This window comes from Sinocyclocheilus grahami, unplaced genomic scaffold (genome assembly GCF_001515645.1).
Source record: "Sinocyclocheilus grahami isolate Dianchi unplaced genomic scaffold, SAMN03320097.WGS_v1.1 scaffold812.1, whole genome shotgun sequence".
NCBI lineage: Eukaryota > Metazoa > Chordata > Actinopteri > Cypriniformes > Cyprinidae > Sinocyclocheilus > Sinocyclocheilus grahami.
In genome coordinates this window covers 165555-186122 of record NW_015505991.1, presented here as the reverse complement: position 1 = coordinate 186122, position 20568 = coordinate 165555, and the positions used below count along the sequence as shown (strand labels likewise).

At 39.0% G+C, this 20568-nt stretch overlaps 2 protein-coding genes across 5 annotated transcripts in view; one reads left to right on the top strand and one right to left on the bottom strand.

Annotated features, from left to right (window-relative positions):
* Nucleotides 1-794: 794 nt before the first annotated feature.
* LOC107562217 (cell surface glycoprotein 1-like) lies at nt 795-5588 on the bottom strand. Of its 2 annotated transcripts, none has more exons than XM_016246822.1 (2): nt 5571-5588; nt 795-2554 (listed from the first exon to the last, which is right to left on the bottom strand). In XM_016246822.1, exon 2 carries the CDS (start codon nt 2546-2548, stop codon nt 854-856), a length of 1695 nt encoding a protein of 564 aa, XP_016102308.1. In that variant the 5' UTR covers nt 2549-2554; nt 5571-5588; the 3' UTR covers nt 795-853. The 2 variants fall into 2 exon arrangements, with proteins under 2 accessions (XP_016102308.1, XP_016102307.1); XM_016246821.1 differs by lacking the exon at nt 5571-5588 and adding an exon at nt 5091-5264.
* Nucleotides 5589-10571: 4983 nt separating this feature from the next.
* LOC107562216 (cytoplasmic dynein 1 light intermediate chain 2-like) overlaps nt 10572-20568 on the top strand; it is a 22580-nt gene continuing 12583 nt past the window's right edge. For all 3 annotated transcript variants that reach the window (XM_016246819.1, XM_016246818.1, XM_016246820.1), the window contains exons 1-5: nt 10572-10732; nt 11387-11460; nt 12237-12353; nt 12659-12889; nt 17879-18045. In XM_016246819.1, coding sequence (XP_016102305.1) covers nt 10638-10732; nt 11387-11460; nt 12237-12353; nt 12659-12889; nt 17879-18045 — 684 coding nt within the window. In that variant the 5' untranslated portion in view covers nt 10572-10637. The remainder of the gene's footprint in view (nt 10733-11386; nt 11461-12236; nt 12354-12658; nt 12890-17878; nt 18046-20568) is intronic.

Genomic DNA, 20568 nt, shown 5'->3' with positions numbered 1-20568 from the left:
ACATGCTTTTGAAACAAAATGGGTCTGCTCTATGCATGAGATTGCATCATACATTTATTTTAAATACTCTTTTGAGTAAAAAAAACAACCTTTCCACACTTGCATCCACTCAGCACAACATTCACAATAGTGCAACAGTGCAAAAAAGAAAGAATCATTTTTAATTTATAACAGAGTGTTTTATTTTATTTTCCAAGCCATTAAGTTAAAATGAACATTCCCAGCTGATTCTCCCAACATGAAAAGTTCAAAATGCTTCATCCTCAAATCTCCGTATTACATGGTGACAGAAATGTGGTCTAAATTAGATTAGATACTATTAAATGTTAATCCAATAAACCATTTCAATATGGATCAGTCTCGCACACAAAAGATGATTACGTTCATTCATTTTTGCCATTGTTACTGTCCAGCATTTCTGTTCTGCCATCTCAATGTTTTTTTTTTTTATTATGTTCATGTCTAATCATTATTTCTGTGGCTTACATATTCAACAAGGCCTGTAAGCTCACCCTCTGCAATGACAGCAGGACACCGACCACAAAGACTTCAAAGACCATGCGCTCACTTTTTCTCTGTCTCTCGCTTCATTCTCATCATTATCTCCCTCCCATTTCCTTTAAGGCTTTTGCCCTCACTATTTCATTATTTGTTTCTCACACTCTTAGCTCTTGGGTGGTTGTATTTCTTTTTGGTTAACCAGAAATTCTTTTGCCTGAGAGAACACAACAGGCATTTTTCACATTTATTTTCAGAATGCCTGTGTTGTCAGAAGATTGTTTCATTTTTTTGTTTGCATCAATATGGGATTCACATTTAAGGTTTGCTTCTCAAATTAGGTCGACAGCTCAGCTCACTGTGGCACTTCTACCATGTCACCAATCGGAGCTGGACCCTGAAAGTCAGCACCCAAACTCAAGTCCTTTTTCAGTTCACAGTCACTTAGCTCTTGAGGGGGTTCTTTGTCCTTCACACCATTTACACATGCCTCAACCGGGGACTCAAGGACATCCGCAGGGGCTACGTCTGGTGCCTGCTCATGGCATTCCCCGTTTACCTTAGGGGGAGCCGACACGGATTCCTCTGCTGAGCCAGCACTCTCACAATCTCCATTATTCAGCTTCAGATCTGTGATAGTCGAGACAGGTTCCTCAAGGCAGAGCTCATTGTTTGAGGTTGATTCTATGATAACAATTGCGGGAATGGACTCTTCTGCACTCTTTTGTTCTGCCATAGGTTCAGGTTGTGTTGGCTCCTCGGGGGATGGCTCAGGACTTGCTTGTGTTAGTGTAACCTCAGGGGGTGCAGCAGTTTCAGAATCAGGCTCTGTGACTGGTGTGGGTTCCTCTGGGGAAGGCACAGCCATCTCAACCTCTGCACTCAATTCCTTGGAAACAGGTTCAGACACTGGGGCAGACTCGGCAACTGGCTCTGGAGCTGCTGCCTCAGTAACAGTCTCTGGTTCTGGTGTGACCTCAGTGGTTTCTGTAATTTTGGTGGACAATTTACTGGTATTTGCAACCTCCTCAACCACTTTCTCTACTGCTTCCTCTATAACAGGTTCCACTGGCGAAGCTTCAAATTTAGGCAACAATACAGGCTCTTCTAGCGCAGGTGCAGGATCCTCAAGTGCAACTGCAGAATCTTCAGCCTCTGGGCAAGTTGCATGTTCCTCAGGTGAAGCTGCAGGTGGCTCAGATCCTGGTTTCTCTGTCACTGGTGTCTCTGGTGCAGTGGCTGGTTCTTCTGTTGCAGTCATAGGTTTCTCTGTCACTGGTGCCTCTGGTGCAGCTGCAGATTCCTCTGCTGTTGGTACAGCAGCTGGTTCCTCAGGTGCAGCGGCAGATTCCTCTGTTGCTGGTGCAGCTTCAGGTTCCTTTGTCACTGGTTCCTCAGATGCAGCTGCAAGTTCCTTTGTCACTGGTTCCTCAGGTGCAGCGGCAGATTCCTCTGTTGCTGGTGCAGCTTCAGGTTCCTTTGTCACTGGTTCCTCAGATGCAGCTGCAAGTTCCTTTGTCACTGGTTCCTCAGGTGCAGCTGAAGGGTCCTCTGCTGCTGATGCTTCTGGTGCATCTGCAAGTTCCTTGGGTGCTGATACCTCTGGTGCCGCTGCTGGTGTCTCTAATGCCGCTGCTGATACCTCTGCTGCTGGTGCCTCTTGTGTAGCAGCTGTTACCTCTGATGCAGATGCTGGTACCTCTGCTGCTTGTGACTCTGGTACAGCTGTTGGTTCCTCTGGAGCACTTTCTGGTTCCTTGGGTGCAGCAGTAGATGCCTCTGTTGTAGCCACTGGTTTTTCTGGTGCAGAATCATCCTTCTTCACCTCTTCTTGTGCTGCTGAAGGAGAGGCAGACTTCTCAGCTGGTGCTTCAGACTCCACCACTGGTGCTGCACTTACTGCAGCAGCCTCCTGAGGTACAGCTTCCGTCACAGGGGTCTCTGCCTTTTTCTCAGCTGGTTCAACTGCTGCCACAGCACTCTCCTCTTTCTTCTCCTTAGGGTCGCTGACATCGTATCCCTTCTTCCGTTTGCTTAGCTTGCCTCCCATGATTTTCTGTGGGAACAGAAGAACATCTTATATAATCTACAAACATCACTGCAATTCAATATATTTACTTTTATGAATTTGTCAAATTATTTTATCCAAAGCAGTATCCATTGCATTCATTCATTATACATTTTTATAAGTTCAGAAATTCCTTGGGAATCAAATCCATGACCTTGCCATTTCTAGTGCCATACTGTTTGAGCTACATTATTATGCAAAAAGTTGTTCTAAAACTAAACTAAAAAATAACCAATATTCTTAGCACCTCATTATGGATATGAAATTGTAAAATGTAAAACTGCCCACATGGCCCACCCTGTTTCTCCATTTAAAGGGCGCTCACTCAATCATTTCAACCCAATGCAATCTCTGCCAAGGACTTTGAATGCAGTCCAACTTTGTTATGGAGGAGGACGTGGCTTAAGGACAAACAGTGACTGGATGGGAATGTCACATTTCTTGTAAACTTGTAAAGATTTCATTCAAGAACCCAGTCTTACAGTGTAAAGGTAGCATGCACTGATTGTATAAAATGAGGGTTTGAAAGGATTTGGAAGCGAAACACAGCACTTTTAACTTCTGAATCCTCAGAAAGCTAGACAAAACCAACAAAACATAGTCTATCTTAAAAACCAACAGGTCTAGTTATGTCAAGTATTATATTATGTCTGCATTTTTTTTTATTCTATCAATCTGTACACAGTTTCACTACAATCAATCAAAAATTCATATAAAAGTTATTCACTTCTCTTAAAAATGTTTTATGGCTGGTTCTGGTTAGTAAAGCAGCTTGGTTTGGGGAGGTGTAAAGATAGGATTCATGGGAAAGACTGATTAGATAACATTTGCTACTGATGCTACTTAAATCATTATTTTTTTAAACTCCAATGGAAGATTTTATTATACAACAATTTTTCCTATTACCAAAAATATTCTTGTAAATGGCAAGGAACCTAATTTGTAAATTGGAATTGGAATTGGAATTAGTTTAAAATATATGTGGGATTATGGACGTGTGAGGTAGATTAAATGTTTTTTTTATTGCCACAGATTTGACACCTTTTGCATCCTTTTAAAGGCCTGCAGTTATTGCAGCTCAGTTGGGTAATATCCTTTAAGCTGCAGCATGATGGGGTTACATCAGGAGCTGTCCATAGTGCTGCACTGGTGCAAACAAAGACCGGATACACAGTCATGCCCCAGTCCAACCTGCAGTTGAGTCCAACTGCTAAAATGTGCTGCCTATGTCAGCGCTCACTAAAGACAACCTCTCTTATTACAGTCTCTCACAGCACTCTGTGCCAGTACGCTTCACAGCCTCCATTATTCCTGCAAATCTTGCTTGATGAAGTTACTCATTAATATAATGATGTAATGAAGTTATGTCCTTGAAGACTGATGAAATAGGCTACCCTGAGCGAGTATGGCAAACCAAGTAGCCTATCTCATGTCTGGCAGCAGGTTACAATATATAAGGTGCACAATATATATATATAACATTTTATCTTAACATATTTAATAAAAACAAAAATATTATTTTACGTTTTAATATATTTAGCCTATACTTATAGCATGCACGCACACGCACACACACACACACACACTTTTATATATTTTTAAGACAGACATGCCCAACACCAACACCCAACAACCCCCCTAACCCACCCCCACCGCAGCCACCCCTTTCCTCATATCGACCAGCTCCGCCTAACATTTATAGAATAACAATTTCTTATTAGCGCAAATTAATGTTTCCTATTTCCCTAAAACAATGCTTTCAATAGAGAAACAGTCAAGGGAAATCGAAATACAAGGGGTTCGAGCTTAAACTGAGTAAAAGCTATATCTGTAACCCACAGTTTCATTAAAAAAAAGAGAATAAAAGAATTAAAATAAGGTTTTTATATTTTACTTTTTTTTAACCCACCCCCACCGCAGCCACCCCTTTCCTCATATCGACCAGCTCCGCCTAACATTTATAGAATAACAATTTCTTATTAGCGCAAATTAATGTTTCCTATTTCCCTAAAACAATGCTTTCAATAGAGAAACAGTAAAGGGAAATCGAAATACAAGGGGTTCGAGCTTAAACTGAGTAAAAGCTATATCTGTAACCCACAGTTTCATTAAAAAAAGAGAATAAAAGAATTAAAATAAGGTTTTTATATTTTACTTTTTTTTTTACACATTTTTAACCTCCTAGTAGCCTAGCTGCATTTAGGAGATAAGCCTCAGCTTTCCATTATAACATTAAACTTAGAAAAACTATAAATGTGACATTTGTAAAGTGTCATTCAGACATTTCTAGGAAATAACCATTTTTTTCACGTTTAGTTAATGAATAATATAGATATGGGATGCTTTTGTTGTAGTACCTTTGTAGTTTTCATGAGTGACATATGAAAATAACGAGAACAAAGAACGGCTCGTGCAGTCTGCGTTCAATTATATCGCCAGCCCCAATAAAACGCTTTGTTTTATAAGTGATTTCCCCCCGTTATTCAAACAGTGACTATAAAATCGCGACTAAGATTGTACTAACCTGCTTCTCTGCTTCTGTGGAAATCCGTGCGTAAGAGTGCGTTGAATGTACTTTCTTTTCTCCTGTAATAGTGAATGTGAATCAGTTCCAGGCAGTCCTACTCTCTCACTGAGGTCCAATCTGCGACTGGGCGTTTTTTCTCTTTTCACCCCTCCTGTTAAACCCACGGTTTGTGAGACATCTGTCGTTATCACAGCCCCTCTTGCCCAATGTGACATTTGTAAAGTGTCATTCAGACATTTCTAGGAAATAACCATTTTTTTCACGTTTAGTTAATGAATAATATAGATATGGGATGCTTTTGTTGTAGTACCTTTGTAGTTTTCATGAGTGACATATGAAAATAACGAGAACAAAGAACGGCTCGTGCAGTCTGCGTTCAATTATATCGCCAGCCCCAATAAAACGCTTTGTTTTATAAGTGATTTCCCCCCGTTATTCAAACAGTGACTATAAAATCGCGACTAAGATTTTACTAACCTGCTTCTCTGCTTCTGTGGAAATCCGTGCGTGAGAGTGCGTTGAATGTACTTTCTTTTCTCCTGTAATAGTGAATGTGAATCAGTTCCAGGCAGTACTCTCTCACTGAGGTCCAATCTGCGACTGGGCGTTTTTTCTCTTTTCACCCCTCCTGTTAAACCCACGGTTTGTGAGACATCTGTCGTTATCACAGCCCCTCTTGCCCACAATCCATATACCCTCCCTCTCCTCCTCCCTTCCCCCTCACCTTGGGTGCATATTTTACTAGATTAGATGGGCTTTATAATGGGTTTTGGGAATAATGCCCCCTTTTCTTTCACTTTTTGAAGCGATCTCTATAGCAACCGTATTCCTTTGACTTGGAAGTTTGTGGATTTGCCTTTTTTCCACCTGCCTGATTGGTTTTAGCATACATTTCTCATTATGTGTGTGTGTGTGTGTGTGTGTGTGTGTGTATAAAGACCAGCAATACTCCACCCCCATGGCTGAAGGAGAGGAGAATGAAGTGAATTGTAAGCAGGGCCTTCGAATTCAGTATTGTTTTAAAAGACGTCCACGCACCGATCCTGTCCTAAGCAGATATTCTGGTAAAGGAAGAATATGCTTAAACAAAAAGTAAAAGATAATTCATTCATTTGTTCTTATCTTGACATCAGATTCTTTGCGTGCCTGCAGTTCACCAGAATAATGTTTCTGAAGCATATATGTGCCAGAGGTCAAGAAAGATGTAAGAAAGCCATGAGGTCATTATTACATTCCACTTAAAGTGGTCGGACACATGACACCCTCGTGTAAACTGGCTACTTGGTGTTAATAGTACAAGTAGAGGTGCAATGAGATTCTACTAGGCCTGTTTCATATGAGATCTAGAAATATGTAAATATGAAAATACAAAATACACTTAAACAACATTAACTCTTCTTTTTCACCTTTAATAAAAAGCTTCAGATTTAACAAGTATTCACCTTTCTAAATGATGGTCCCCTTAATATGATAACTGTAAAAAACAACAACAAAAAACAGGTTCATGATTATTAAATATGCTGTTGTGCACAGGTCACATGCCAGCTGTGTGGATAATTATAAGTCAATCCTTATGTAGACAAGCCATATGTATTTTCAGTTTTTTGTTTTTTTTTATTTATATATATTTTTTCTTCATCACATCATGATTAAATCACACTGAGGGGAGGAATGTACCAGCGCCGCATTCACTGCTAGACACATGGAATGAGATGAAATGTGGTCGTGAGAAACTAGTTTCCTCTCCATAGTTCTGCATGTTTTATAGCACAGCTTGCATTTTTTGTTGTACTAAATGTCAACATTAAAAATCAAACAACCTAACACAGGGTTTTACTGTCAAATACTCGAGAGCTTGTGGTCTCATGTAAAAAAAAATAAATAAAATAAAAAAATACATGTTTTATATCTTGACTGTTTTAATGATTTACATTCATGTCTAAAAATTGCACATATTGTTTAGATTTTGGTCACACAGCTTGGTATGTCGGTGATTTGTTAAAATGCCCAGCTATTCTGGGCAGAGAGTTCAAGGTTACAGAGTTCCCAGACTGTGTGTGCTGAAAGGTTTATGATCTGTGAGCTTTATGCCCCATAGAAAGTTTAGCAAGCGTGTCATATGTGATTAATCATAAAACTCATGTCAATAAAACAACAACAAAAACGTTTGCTCAGGATGCAGCTTTCTTTGGGAGAAAAAAGAAGACAGCAGCCTCTAGTGTCTGGAGAATAATGGTGCATCAGCTCTTTGCATTTTAGACAAAGCCTGTGAACAAGAGGATGAGAATATTGATGTGAGACAGAATAACAAGAATAGCATTTAAAAATAATAAGTATTCATGAAAGCTAGATTAGAAAAATAACTTAATCTTGATGATCTGAGTTTAAAATAAGATTAACTGCAGCGTTGAGGAGCTCACTTCGGGTTATTATTTATAGGAATAGTTCAACAAAAAATGAACATTTTCTGAAAATGTACTCACCCTCAGGCCATCCAAGATGTAGAGGTTTGTTTCTTCATTGAAATAGATATGGAAAAATTTAGCATTACGTCACTTGCTCACCAGTGGATCCTCTGCAGTGAATGGGTGCCGTCAGAATGAGAGTCCAAACAGCTGATAAAAACATCACAGTAATCCACATGACTCCAGTCCATCAATTCATTTCTTATGAAGTGAAACGATGCATGTTTGTAAGAAACAAATCTATCATTAGGGCGTTTTAACTTTCAAGTTTTAAGTTAAAAACGTCTTTAATAAACGACTAGTTTCCAACAAACAAGCAGATTTTCGCTTCACAGGATGTTAATTGATGGAGTGGAGTCGTGCTGATTATTATGATGTTTTTATCAGCTGTTTGGACTCTCATTCTGACGGCACCCATTCACTGCAGAGGATTTATTGTCGAGCAAGTGATGTAATGCTACATTTCTCTGTTCGGATGCAGAAGCAAACTCATCTACATCTTGGATATCCTGAGGGTAAATGTTCGGAAAACATGAATTTTTGGGTGAACTATTCCTTTAACTAAAACTAAACTAAATAATAACTCAACTATGTTAAAATAACAGTGGCTTACTTACATGAAAAAGCCATTAATTTAGATATACAATCTGAACAATAAATAAATAAATATGTTTTAAAGTGAACGAGAAGATAAAGACATAATTCATTAAACTTTCATGTTTACAATTGAAGACATGAGTCTTTCGCGCCTCATGTCAGTAAAATAACATGTTTTTAGACAGCAGGGTGTTCATGGCTAAAGACTAAAAGGAAGAAGGTCAAGTTACAGGCCTCTATATGTGAGTCAGGGTTTTGGCATGTTAATTCTCTCAGGAGACCCTCAGTCTTACCCCTCCACACCTGCCAGTTAAGCACAGGTTGAGTTTGCCCAGCCATATGGAGCAGACTGAGGGAATAGCCTCTAGACGTAATAGTGGTAGCGCCTCAGCTGTCATCCCTTCACCACACTTCATTTGAGTATAGGTGGACCACAATCTCCTTCATTATCTCAGAACCTAGAAGCACACATCCAGTAGTTTGTGGTCTTTATGTTTCCTTCTTTCTGTATTCACCTACTGTTATTTTAGTTTGCTAGTTTCTGCCGTGTATATTTATATATCTGTTTAAACCAGATCTAGACATCATAGTTTGATCATTTGATGCTTTCCTTGTGTGTCCAATCATCTACTAATAGTATTTTTGAATGCTTATAAATGGATTGACTGCAACCAAAGTTGCTTGGAAAAATAAATAAATAATAAAATAAAATGAATTGCGAGATTGACATTTTAGTAGATGTAGTCATGTGATCTTTCCACCGGCAGATGTCGTCGCTGCACTTTCTCGATAAAGAACTTTTTCTCGCAAGCAGAAACTTAACCTGAATTAACCTTGCTAAGTTACTATTAAAACCCAGTTCTTGTTCTTGATTATGCTACATTACGTTAGGATAAAGTATTTTTTAATTGTAATTATTTTTAAATACTAACGTACTTTTCATAAGTCTTTTTAAGATATCCTTGACAGTGTCATATTACCCATTCTTTGAAGACTGGCAAAAAGTACTCGAAGATAACAGAAGAGTTAAAAGTGCAGCATGCATAGCTCTTTATATAATCCGTGGTACATTTACAGATGAATATTTTCAATTCCTACGGGTTCGTAAACCGTCGACAATGCCCGGTTGACCTGAAGCTAAGCGCAGTCAGATAGTCACCATGGCAACGCAACCGAGCAACTGACCATCAGCGCGCGGCAAAGTCTGAAATGACATCATTCTCATTCAAGCCAACGCGGATAGTGCTGCCTTTTCAAATGCCTGATCATAATTACGTACAGCAGGGCAAAAGGTATTTTATGATTTAATGTGTTCTGCATAGCATTTTAAACAAACAAAATAAGACATATGAGTTCTGATGAATGATTCGGTGACATTTCCCGCTCCTTTTTCGGGGTTTTGCTAAGTTGTCTTTCTGTTTTTATTTTCTCTCTAAGAGAATGTGATAATTTACGACTCGTACTACAGTAAAGGCGTTGTTCATGAATATTAATTTGGTCAGGCTGTCTCTGCTTTGGAACTGTCATGTTCCTAATTAATATTCATGACCCAACCTAAGCGCCCACTTAAAGGGGTCATATGACGTTGCTAAAAAGAACAGTATTTTGTGTATTTGGTGTAATGAAATGTGTTTATGCGGTTTAAGGTTAAAAAAACACATTATTTTCCACAAACTGTACATTATTGTTTCTCCTCTATGCCCCGCCTTTCTGAAACGCGTCGATTTTTACAAAGCTCATCGGTCTGAAAAGCGAGGTGTGCTCTGATTGGCCAGCTATCCAGTGCGTTATGATTGGCCGAATTCCTCAAGCATGTGACGGAAATGTTACGTCCCTTACCATACTGTGATGCCTGCGGCAACCACATGTGATGACCCCGGGCTGGACTCCGCTTCGTCCATGGTGAAAGCCGATCCGGCGATCGACAGCGCGAAGTTGAAGTATTTCCTCAGCTACCAGCTCGGATCAGCTCCAGGCATGACGAAGCGATATCGTCCTCTTTTGGAAGACCAAAGAAAGTAGTTTCGCTTTCTCAACGAAGCACACAGCGCCTGGTGGCGGCGGCAGCAACAATACTACAGCGAGAATAAAAGTTACTTCTTTCTTTGCGTGAAGATGTGGGAAGAGCCCAAATAGTGACGTAGGTATGTGGGGGCGTGTTAGAACGAGCTGTTTTAGGTAGGTGTGGTTGACTCTTAACTTTTATAAAGAATATCTCTTTGGATTTGAGACTTTAGTCTTTGCAACTTTACAGATCTTCTTTATGCACCAAGAGCTTGTAGCACTCCAAAGAGAAAGGAAAAATTTGAAATCGCATCATATGTCCCCTTTAACGTCTGCGTTAACTGGGAGACCAGCGCAGTATGTATTTAATATTCATGAGATAGGCCTTCGCCGTAGTAGGATTGGTAATTCGCGAAGCGTCTCATGTGAGGTCCTCAAGCACTCCGTGTGCGCCTCCCTTTGTGCCTCTCCACTCAAGATGGCTCCCGTTTTAGAGAAGAAGCTACTGGGCGCAGCCGGGACAGGCGACACAATGGAAAACAGCAACGAGGATGATGAAGGACAAAACCTCTGGTACGCCCGCACCCTCAGAGTGTCCAGAAGTGCGGCGGATTTAGCAGGGAGTTAGTTTATTTGACAGTGTGATGAGTTGCTTTGTCACCAGCCTGGTGCTGCCCAGACGCCGGTCCCGGATGAGCCCAAAACACTTGACATGAACTTATGTCAAAGTCTGGAACCGGCTAGATTTGACTTTTACAGCTGGCTTAATAATAAAGGCAGTCTTCGGAGGCTTTAGGGAGCAGATTGTCTCGCTTTATATGCTCATGTCATGCTTACTGGTTTCTGTCGTGTGCTGCGGGCTAACCTTTGTTAAAACTCAACGGTTTACATGAGATCTGAAGTGTTCAAGTCGTTTCTGAAGAAGCTTTGCGTCGCTAATTTTCTGTGTACGGGTAATGATTGTTCTTTAGTTGTTATAAGTGTCAGGAAACTGATTCCTGGTGTCTGTTTCTGGTGAGATCTAACGGTTGACTGACATCCAGCACTTGTGAGAGGCTCCTTGTGGTAACGGCCTTTTGCGGATGTTTTGGTAGCATTATAGTACATACTTACAGTTGTCTGCCGTCAGAACTAACCATCAGTCTACTAACTACCGTATTAAAGCCCATGTCTGTCGATGCCATGAATGGCAATTGCTCGGTGCTCATTTGTTGTTTTGTTTTTCAGGTCTTCAATCCTCAGCGAAGTTTCCACACGCTCCAGCTCTAAATTGCCTTCTGGGAAAAATATACTGCTTTTTGGTAACTTATGTGCCTTTTGCTTTTTCTTTTGCTGAATTAGATTTTTAATCCAAATTCATAGCTTATTAATAGTTTTGCTTACAAATGTCGACATGCACACATATCATTCAAGTGAAACAACCTTAAGTAAATACATCTGAACACAATATACCCTGATAGCACACGTACATCACAGAGATGTCTGTTTGACGTCTGCAAGAAGTATTTATTTAGCATGTTTGACCATCTGCAATACGTCTATAGGACGTTTAGAAAATGTCTTTGATGTTTATGATTTATAATGCATGTAAAACTGACATCTTAAAGATGTCTATCAGATGTTTGTACACAGCAGATGCTTTCCAGATGAAGCGATATTTAACAGACATCTTGCAGACATACTGTTGGAAGCTGATATTGAAGGACAGTTAACAAGAAATGAAAATTCTGTCATTTAATCGGCCTCATGTTGTTCCAAACCTGTATGAGTTTCTTTCTTCTCCGGAAGACATTGTGAAGAACCAAATGGTTTTAGTTAACTTTTACTTGAACATAAGAATGTCGTCTTATGTGTTCTGCATAAAAAAAGAAAAAGTCGTAAAGGTTTGGGATGATACGAGGGTGAGCAAAAGATCCCAGAATTTTCATTTTTGTGTAAACTATCCATTTAACTTTATCCCAGTCATAAACTGAAATCATTCTCTTTGTCTAAGCGCTCTTATTACTTAGGCTATTTACAAATTGTATTAATTTTATGTCATGATTTAAAAGTGATATGATTTCTGGTGATGTTTTAGGGGAGGATGGTTCAGGAAAGACAACACTTATGACAAAACTTCAAGGAGCCGAGCACAGTAAGAAAGGTAGAGGGCTGGAATACTTGTACCTGAATGTCCAGGATGAAGACCGAGATGGTAAGTGCATTTTAAACTGGGTTGAAATAGGTGATAAAAGATGCAAAGTTTTACAGAACTAGGTCTGTCATGATAATAAAACTTGTTCGTTGTCATAGCGGTGATGAACTATTTAATAGGTTTTTTTTAGTCGTTTATTCACACTCGATATGAAATTCATTCCTATAATGCTTTGTAAAAATAAAAAATCCATAGGACTAGAATGCAGTTATAAATATTGCTTTTTATTATTCACTTTTGGTCTGTGGAAAATGCAGTTTATTACGGTTTTTTTATTTTTTATTTATAATTTGCAAATCTTCCAGATTTGACTCGCTGTGGCGTGTGGATCCTGGATGGAGACCTGTACCACAAAGGCTTGCTGAAGTTTGCAGTGACTGCTGAGTCCCTGAAGGACAGTCTAGCTGTGTTCGTGGTGGACATGTCACGGCCTTGGACCATCATGGAGTCATTGCAGAAGTGGACTAGTGTGCTGCGTGAACATGTGGACAAACTGAAGATCCCACCTGAGGAAATGAAAGAGATGGAGCAGAGGAGTAAGTCCTGTTTTGCTTTAAGATGTAGTAGTACGAATATCTTGGTGTTAGCATGTAGGGGACCTACAATTCAAGTGTGCTTGTACACAAAGTCTACCTCCAGCTATCTTTCTGCTAAACATTTTATTTGACTCTAGTGGTAAAAATAAGCATGCTTTAAATAAGGATGTTTGTTCAACTAGAGGAACTATATTGTGAAGTGCCATATCAACCCACATCAGGCAGAAGGGAAGGTGGGAACCCACATCAGGCATGGATGTTGAAACGGCTTACCATATCAAGTATGCTTTCTGTAGTAGAATTGTTCCATCTCTGGTGGGTTTTGATCGTTTGTAAATGTTGAGATTCAGTAGCAGACTGCTGCATTTACATATTGACTTCAGGAGAAGAATTAGCTGCAGACAGAAGAGTAAATGACAGATTGTGATGCAGTAGTAAATGCACAAATCAATTCCTTGTAACACCGCAGTTTTTTTTTATACAGTGGAGAATGATAATGTTTCAGTGCTTAATCATTAGGACAAAGTTTTGTTTTCTCTCTCTCTGTTGTGAATTCAGTATAAGTGATGCTAGTTAGAAAGTCATGTGAATTAGACTAGGGATTCTTATGCTTTTATTAAAATTGCTTTGTTTTGTTATTGAGTCCATGAGTCCTAAATAATCCACTTTTATTATGGGAGTTAGCAGGGCCGCCTGCACTGGAGGATAGTTTATTGACTGTCTGGATATGAAGCACTTTGAATTTGCATAACGCGTGTTGTTCAACACTTGCTGTTAGAATAAGAGCGAATATAAATGCTGCTTCACTCGTGTTAGATATGATTAAAATAATAATAAAAAGTGCTGAGAATCATGTTTTCAAAAACCATAGTAGTTTGATACAGTATGGTTCAAAAGGTTGGTGTTGGTAAATGTTTTTTTTTGATGCTTTTGAAATCAGTCTATCACGCTTATCAAAGCTGCATTTGTTTGATCAATAATACAGGAAAAACTGAAATATTATTTCAGTATAAACTCTTTTATATTTCAATATATCTTAAAATGTAAGTTATTCCTGTGATGGCAAAACTCAAACATTTCTTATTTATCAATGTTGAAAACAGTTTTGCTGCTTTTATTGAGTCCATGAGTCCTAAATAATCCACTTTTATTATGGGAGTTAGCAGGGCCGCCTGCACTGGAGGATAGTTTATTGACTGTCTGGATATGAAGCACTTTGAATTTGCATAACGCGTGTTGTTCAACACTTGCTGTTAGAATAAGAGCGAATATAAATGCTGCTTCACTCGTGTTAGATATGATTAAAATAATAATAAAAAGTGCTGAGAATCATGTTTTCAAAAACCATAGTAGTTTGATACAGTATGGTTCAAAAGGTTGGTGTTGGTAAATGTTTTTTTTTGATGCTTTTGAAATCAGTCTATCACGCTTATCAAAGCTGCATTTGTTTGATCAATAATACAGGAAAAACTGAAATATTATTTCAGTATAAACTCTTTTATATTTCAATATATCTTAAAATGTAAGTTATTCCTGTGATGGCAAAACTCAAACATTTCTTATTTATCAATGTTGAAAACAGTTTTGCTGGAAAGGTTTTTGTGTAAACCGTGATGCTATTTTTCAGGATTCTTTGAACAAAAAGTAGGCCTACTTTAAACAAAAAAACAACAACTTGAATGTCTTCACTGTTACTGTTGGTCAATGTAAAGTATCCTTGTTGAATTAAAAAAAAGTGTATATGTTGGATTTACTGTAAGTTTAAAACTCAGCTATAATAAAACCTAACGATTTGTTGATGCTGTGACAAAGTACTCGATGACTTCAGGTGTTTTACTCTGAAGACATAAAGCTGCTCCAATAGCGTTTGGGAATGTTTTTGTAATGTGATGAGAGATGTAGAGTGCTCAGACATGAAGTGAGAGGCTATTTCTGAGGATGACGGTTTCTGCTTGTGCCCTATAAACAGGGCTGTGAGCGCAGAATAGGGAAGTGGCTTGGCGATGGTATTGTTTTCAGCTTGTGTATGAAATATTGAGACCAGTGGTTTTACAACACATCTGAATGGCTATCTGAATCACTCGCTCTGTATCTCCCAGTCTGACCATCTTATTGTATGGCATTCATCCTTCTATTTTTTTTTTTTCGCTTATAATATTACAAAAGATTTATGTTTACATTAGAGAAATAAATTGCATCTTAAAATATTTTTAATACAAAAGTTTTTGCGTTGTAGTAATACTTCACAATATTACTGTTTTTACTGTATTTTGATCAAATACATGCAGCCTTGGTGAGCATAAGCGACTTCTTTATAAAAAAAAAAAAAAGTTTATTTTTCAAGTTCACGTCTTACACTGCCAAATGTTGGATGTATTGAAAGGATATCCAAACACACTAAGCCTCAAGCCGCCCATAGCTTTGTAAAACTGACCCGACCCAGAAAAAGAGCCATTGCATCCTTAAGCACTGCTCAGATCAACATGGGAAGCACAACAGGCAGCCTCCTCTCACTCCTTACATCTGACCGGGCTCAGTGATGTCAGCACTGTAGTGGGAAGGACAGTCCAGCCCCTCTTACAAGACGTTGCATCATGGTCCGCTCAGTTAGATGTTCCTCACATTCGACTCGTTGCTCTAAGCAGGGCACGAGCACAACACCCGAGCACATCTCAAACCACTGTGCTAAAACATAACGTCTCACAGCTCTTAGTCAGCTAACACATTATCTAAATGTTTATTTTAAGTGTAGAGATGACTTGATGAACTTTGGAAGTCCTTTTTTGTGTTGTTCAATGGCTAAATGTGGCCACTTTTTTATATATATTTTTTTGTTTACACAAAAACAGCGCTATTTAATTGGTGTTCACTATTTAGTTTTTTGACACCATGATGTTTAGAAGCATTTGACACTCCGACGGCTTCATAGCTGAAAATGCACACTGGACGTGTGTATTATGTTGACTGTCCCCACCTTTGTTAGTAGAAGCTGGTCAACGTCAGAGAAAGTGATTGTAAACTGGTTCTTCATTTGATTGAGGTTAGGTCACATTGATTAAGAAAGTTAGTGGTTATAGATTAAAATCCATACCACACTTTCAGCTGTCTTGTGAAAACAGGCTGATCAAGTTGTTTAAAATGCTTTTCAGCCTTGAGTTTTTTGAGAACTGTTGAGATAAACATGAGGCAGTAGAATCAAGGGTATTATTCAAAAATGTGCAGACTGTGCCATGTGATATAATAGCCTATTGGCTATTATCATTTAAGAAGAATCACTAGATGGTAAACATCGGTTTGCCTTCTGGAGCGAATTAAAATTTCCTAATGGACTCTTTGTCAAAAAAGCATTTGTAACAGTTGTTTATTGGTTTGTTGGAAATGCACCAGATTATCTTGATCTCCGGCTCCTGTGGAAACATGCATGCACTCCACATCACGGGGTGTGGGTAATTGAGTGTGATATAACCAGCTAATGGAGGGTTTCATGAGTTATGACTTTCTGAAATATTTTTACATATGTTTTTGTAAAGAAGTCTTTTTTTTTCTAACCAAGACTGCATCAAAAATACAGTAAAAAGTAAGATTTTTACAAATTAAATGAACTGCTTTCTATATTAATACATTTTAAAAATGTAATTTACTCCTGTGATAGCAAAGCAGAATTTTTGAAAAGCAGTCATTACTCCAGTGTCCAGTCTTCTGTATCAATTTAATGTGTCCTTCCTGAATAAGAGTGTTAATTTCTTTAAAAAACAAACAAAAAGAACATTACTCACCCCAAGCTTTTTAACATTAATTTATTTTAAACTTGCTTTTAAGACAGTTGTGGTCTGTTATTCCAGCAGCTGTTGTTTTTTTTAACAGTACGTTGAAGGAAGTTGTGCAGCGTGCCTGGTTTCTGGGTCATCTGGAGCTGCATTCTTAAGGTTCCTGAGGAAGTTCCTCCCCCTTTACCTCCCAAATATACCACCATTCCAGCCACCCACTTCTGCACATCACCATCATGCCCTCGCCATATACTCCTGTGTATCAGCCCGGCAGTGAATAACATTGTTTTTGGTTGCTGTTCGCATGTTCTCTAGTGCTGTGTGAGGATGAGGGCTTGTGCAGGGATCAGACAGGGTCTTAAGAATGTGCTGACAGCTCTGTTCACATCTGAGCTGCTCTTCCACAGGCCTCGGCTGCTCAGATGTGTCCATAACAAGTCATGATTTCAGGCGGTTTAAGTTGCACTACAGATAATAAACTGTCAGGTTAATGCTACAAATCCTTGCTTATGCTAAGATTTATATATTAGTTTTGTAATAAGATTTTTTTTTTTCCCCTTCATCATCTTTTTTGGTACAAATCGTCTGTTTGGGTCTTATGTAACCTGACTGGAATGTCCTAATTCTGTGGATGTTCTCTTTTTATTTGTATGGCTTTTTGTTGGTTAAGCCTATTTAAAACTTCGAGAGATATATGGTATTTCAAACATGTTTCCTTGATGCATGAGAACAAACCTCATTGGTTCTTGCATGTCAAGCATGGTTGAGTTTCCATATTTATCTATATTGCTTTCAGTCATTAGATTTTTGAAGTACTCATACCTCTTAAATACATTTCTATTATTGCTAGTAAGCTAACATTAGCTTGAATGCAGTCTACACAGTAGAGTTGTAACTTTTACTGGTCCACTAACAGATGTATTGCTGTCATTTTAATAAATAAAAAAACAGTTACTTAACTTAATTGAATTGATGTTGTCATCATCAGTCCAATATATTGCTTAGACACCTGCATATATCTGTATATGATCTGCATCCATTGCTTATTTAAATCTCATGTCTTTTGAATTTGTTGCAAAATATAAATGGTTTAATGTGTAATGTGCAGTGGTTTGATGATTCTGTTACTATCGTCAGCTGTATAATGTAGCAGTTGGCACTGTTTACTGTAAATATGTAAGTTAAGGTTGACACTGTTGGTTTCTTGTTCTCTTTTCTGCAGTGGTTAAGGCCTTTCAGGAGTATGCAGAACCAGAGGAATCCATGCCGAGCTCACCCCAGAGACGAGCTCCAGCGGCTGGGGGAGAAGATGAGAGTGTGCTGCTGCCCCTGGGAGACAACGTCCTCACACACAACCTGGGCATTCCAGTGCTCATAGTTTGCACAAAGGTGATATGGTCATTTGACCTGGCATATTGGGTCCTATTCATAGCATTCAGTCACGTGACTGGCTCGAAGCCCTGGAGGGCAAAACGTCCATAGAACTGCAGGACAAGCATGTCAATTTTCCATCTGTTTCACAGCTGCAAATATTTAGACCACCTCTCAAAATAATAAAACAAAGGTATGTGAACAAAATGCAAGTTTTGGCCATTTGCAATCCATATTAAGCACCTGCGGCAATATTTCAATCATTAAACAGTGCGACAAAATGTGGTAAAAACACTTAAAGTGCCTTAATATATTTAAAACAATAATATTCTCTGTTAATGATGCATAGTTTAGTTAGGCAAGCAGATGAGGCCAGAATATGAACGCAATCCGCTTAATGATTCAGTGTTTTCCTTCTAATGGTTTTCTATGGGAAACCATTTAACGTGAAACTTTGCACATTGCGTTTATATTCTGGCTTCATCTGCTTGCTTGTACAAAATGTACATAATCAATAAAATGTTTACTGAATTTCGCCTTTTAATATCTGTGTATTACTACATTACTACTTAATGCAAACTGCGTAATAATAACTGGCGGTCAGTGGAGCAAAGCTTCGTTTTGCCCGCCAGGTGGGCGTTCCTATAAGGGTGTGGTGTCATGTGAAAACTATCAATAGGTGTTTTATTGCCTTAATAAGAGTTAGGTCAGCATATTTGAGATCACAATATTAAAGCATGCTAGTTTCAGGAGTGGTGTGTGTATAAACAAACAATATTGTTCAAAAGTTTGGGGACAGTAAAGTCTATTAAAAAAAAAAAGTACAGTAACAGTACAAAATACAGTAATGCTGTGAAGTAGCATTACACTTGAAAAATGTAAATTATTGAAAAATACATCGCAGAACAAAGAGGTCACCGTCAGACAACACAGAGCAGGTAACTTTTGGTATGAAACAAAGTCTCAGCTTTCAAATTGTGTCTTTTTTTTTTAGAAATTTAAACAAAACCGTTTTGTGGCTCTTCTGCCGTGACATTGCTGTAGCACCTCAGTTCAAGCAGCACATGAACGATCTTTTCATATTTACATGAATGAACATCAGAAGGTATCATGTTTCAACTGTGGAAAGACGTCAATGCACAACTTTTTCAAGTTCTGGTCCACCAACGTTAATCTACTCTCCTGTCTGGTTTGTTTGTCAGACAAAATGGCGGATTCTGTGTTATGATGGGTCAGATTGCCTGTCAATCAAACGTCTCAGGTTACTTATGTAACCATGGTTCCCTGAGTAGGGAACGAGACACTGCGTCCTCTAGGGGTCGCTATGGGGAACGCCTCGTCGTGACCCGTGTCTGAAGCATACATTGAAAAAACACCAACTCGTTGGCCGGCGACAGCCATGACGTCACTACCGGTGCAACTACAGTATAAATCGGCACCGGGAGCTACACATCATTCACTTCTTCGTCTGAAGCTTGCGTCCGCAGCATGGCAAGAAACCTAGAGGACGCAGTGTCATTTCCAAAAGCTCATCATACGCAGGGCAGGAGGATTGGGAAGGCTCAGCCTCAGCTTCTTTGCCCTCCTCAGCTATTTCCTGCTTTTGCTGGGCCGAACCCAGCAGAGCAATGGCCCCTGAATCAGACAATGTTAATGAAATAACATCATCCTCCAGCGGCTCACTCTCGTGCACAGCCGACGATCGCGAAAGGGAAACGCTCTTCAAACTCATCGGCCAGATCCACCTGCGATCCCCACAAGCTCATTCCCTTCCGTGCCTCAGCAGCGGTGGGTCCTGGATCGCGGGAAGCAGATGGCTGCCCCTCTTTCCTCGAAAAGAGAGTTTTCAAATTACTAAATCGAACAAATTCTTAATTCATGGCCATGAAATCTTTCATTTCCCTTAGATGCGAAAACAGTGATAAAAAGTGAATGACAATAAAATAAACCTGCGAAATTAGAGGGTTAGACGGTGAGGATTTAGCAAAAGAAACGATGCCTAAATATCATTGAATTTGTGGGAATTCGTGACCAACCGGCAAACCAGAACAAAGCCGCATAAATGTAGGCTATATGGGCTCGAACGCCATCCAAAAGCATGGTCGCGATGTAACATTTTCCTATTAATTAGTCCTCTAATAAACAAAGCTTTTATACCACACTTGTCATAATCAGAGCTTATAATTTGTAAATAAATAATTACTGGATTCAAAACAGCAATTAAAAGGCGCTGTGACCGTCACTTGTTTTCCCGGAGCATTCAGTGATGTCACTAAACAGTGATGCCACAACTAGAGCATCGTTCACTAGTTTCTGCAGGACCTAACTAGCCTAGGCACAGGTTTTCAAGCTCTGGGACAAAATGGGATGCTTTAAGGAAAATGTATAGCCTATGTAAGCAATAGGTCTAAATAAAAATAACAATTTGTTTTAATAAAAAAAAGCGAAATATATCTGGCTTAAATAATTAAGCTAACAGATTTAAAACAGAAGTGTGGCGCGGCGCTCCATAAACAAGTTTTTTTATGTTTCAGCTGTTCG

Excerpts from the sequence above, each read along its gene's own strand:
- LOC107562217 (XM_016246822.1), bottom strand. The coding sequence starts at position 2,548 with ATGGGAGGCAAGCTAAGCAAACGGAAGAAGGGATACGATGTCAGCGAC.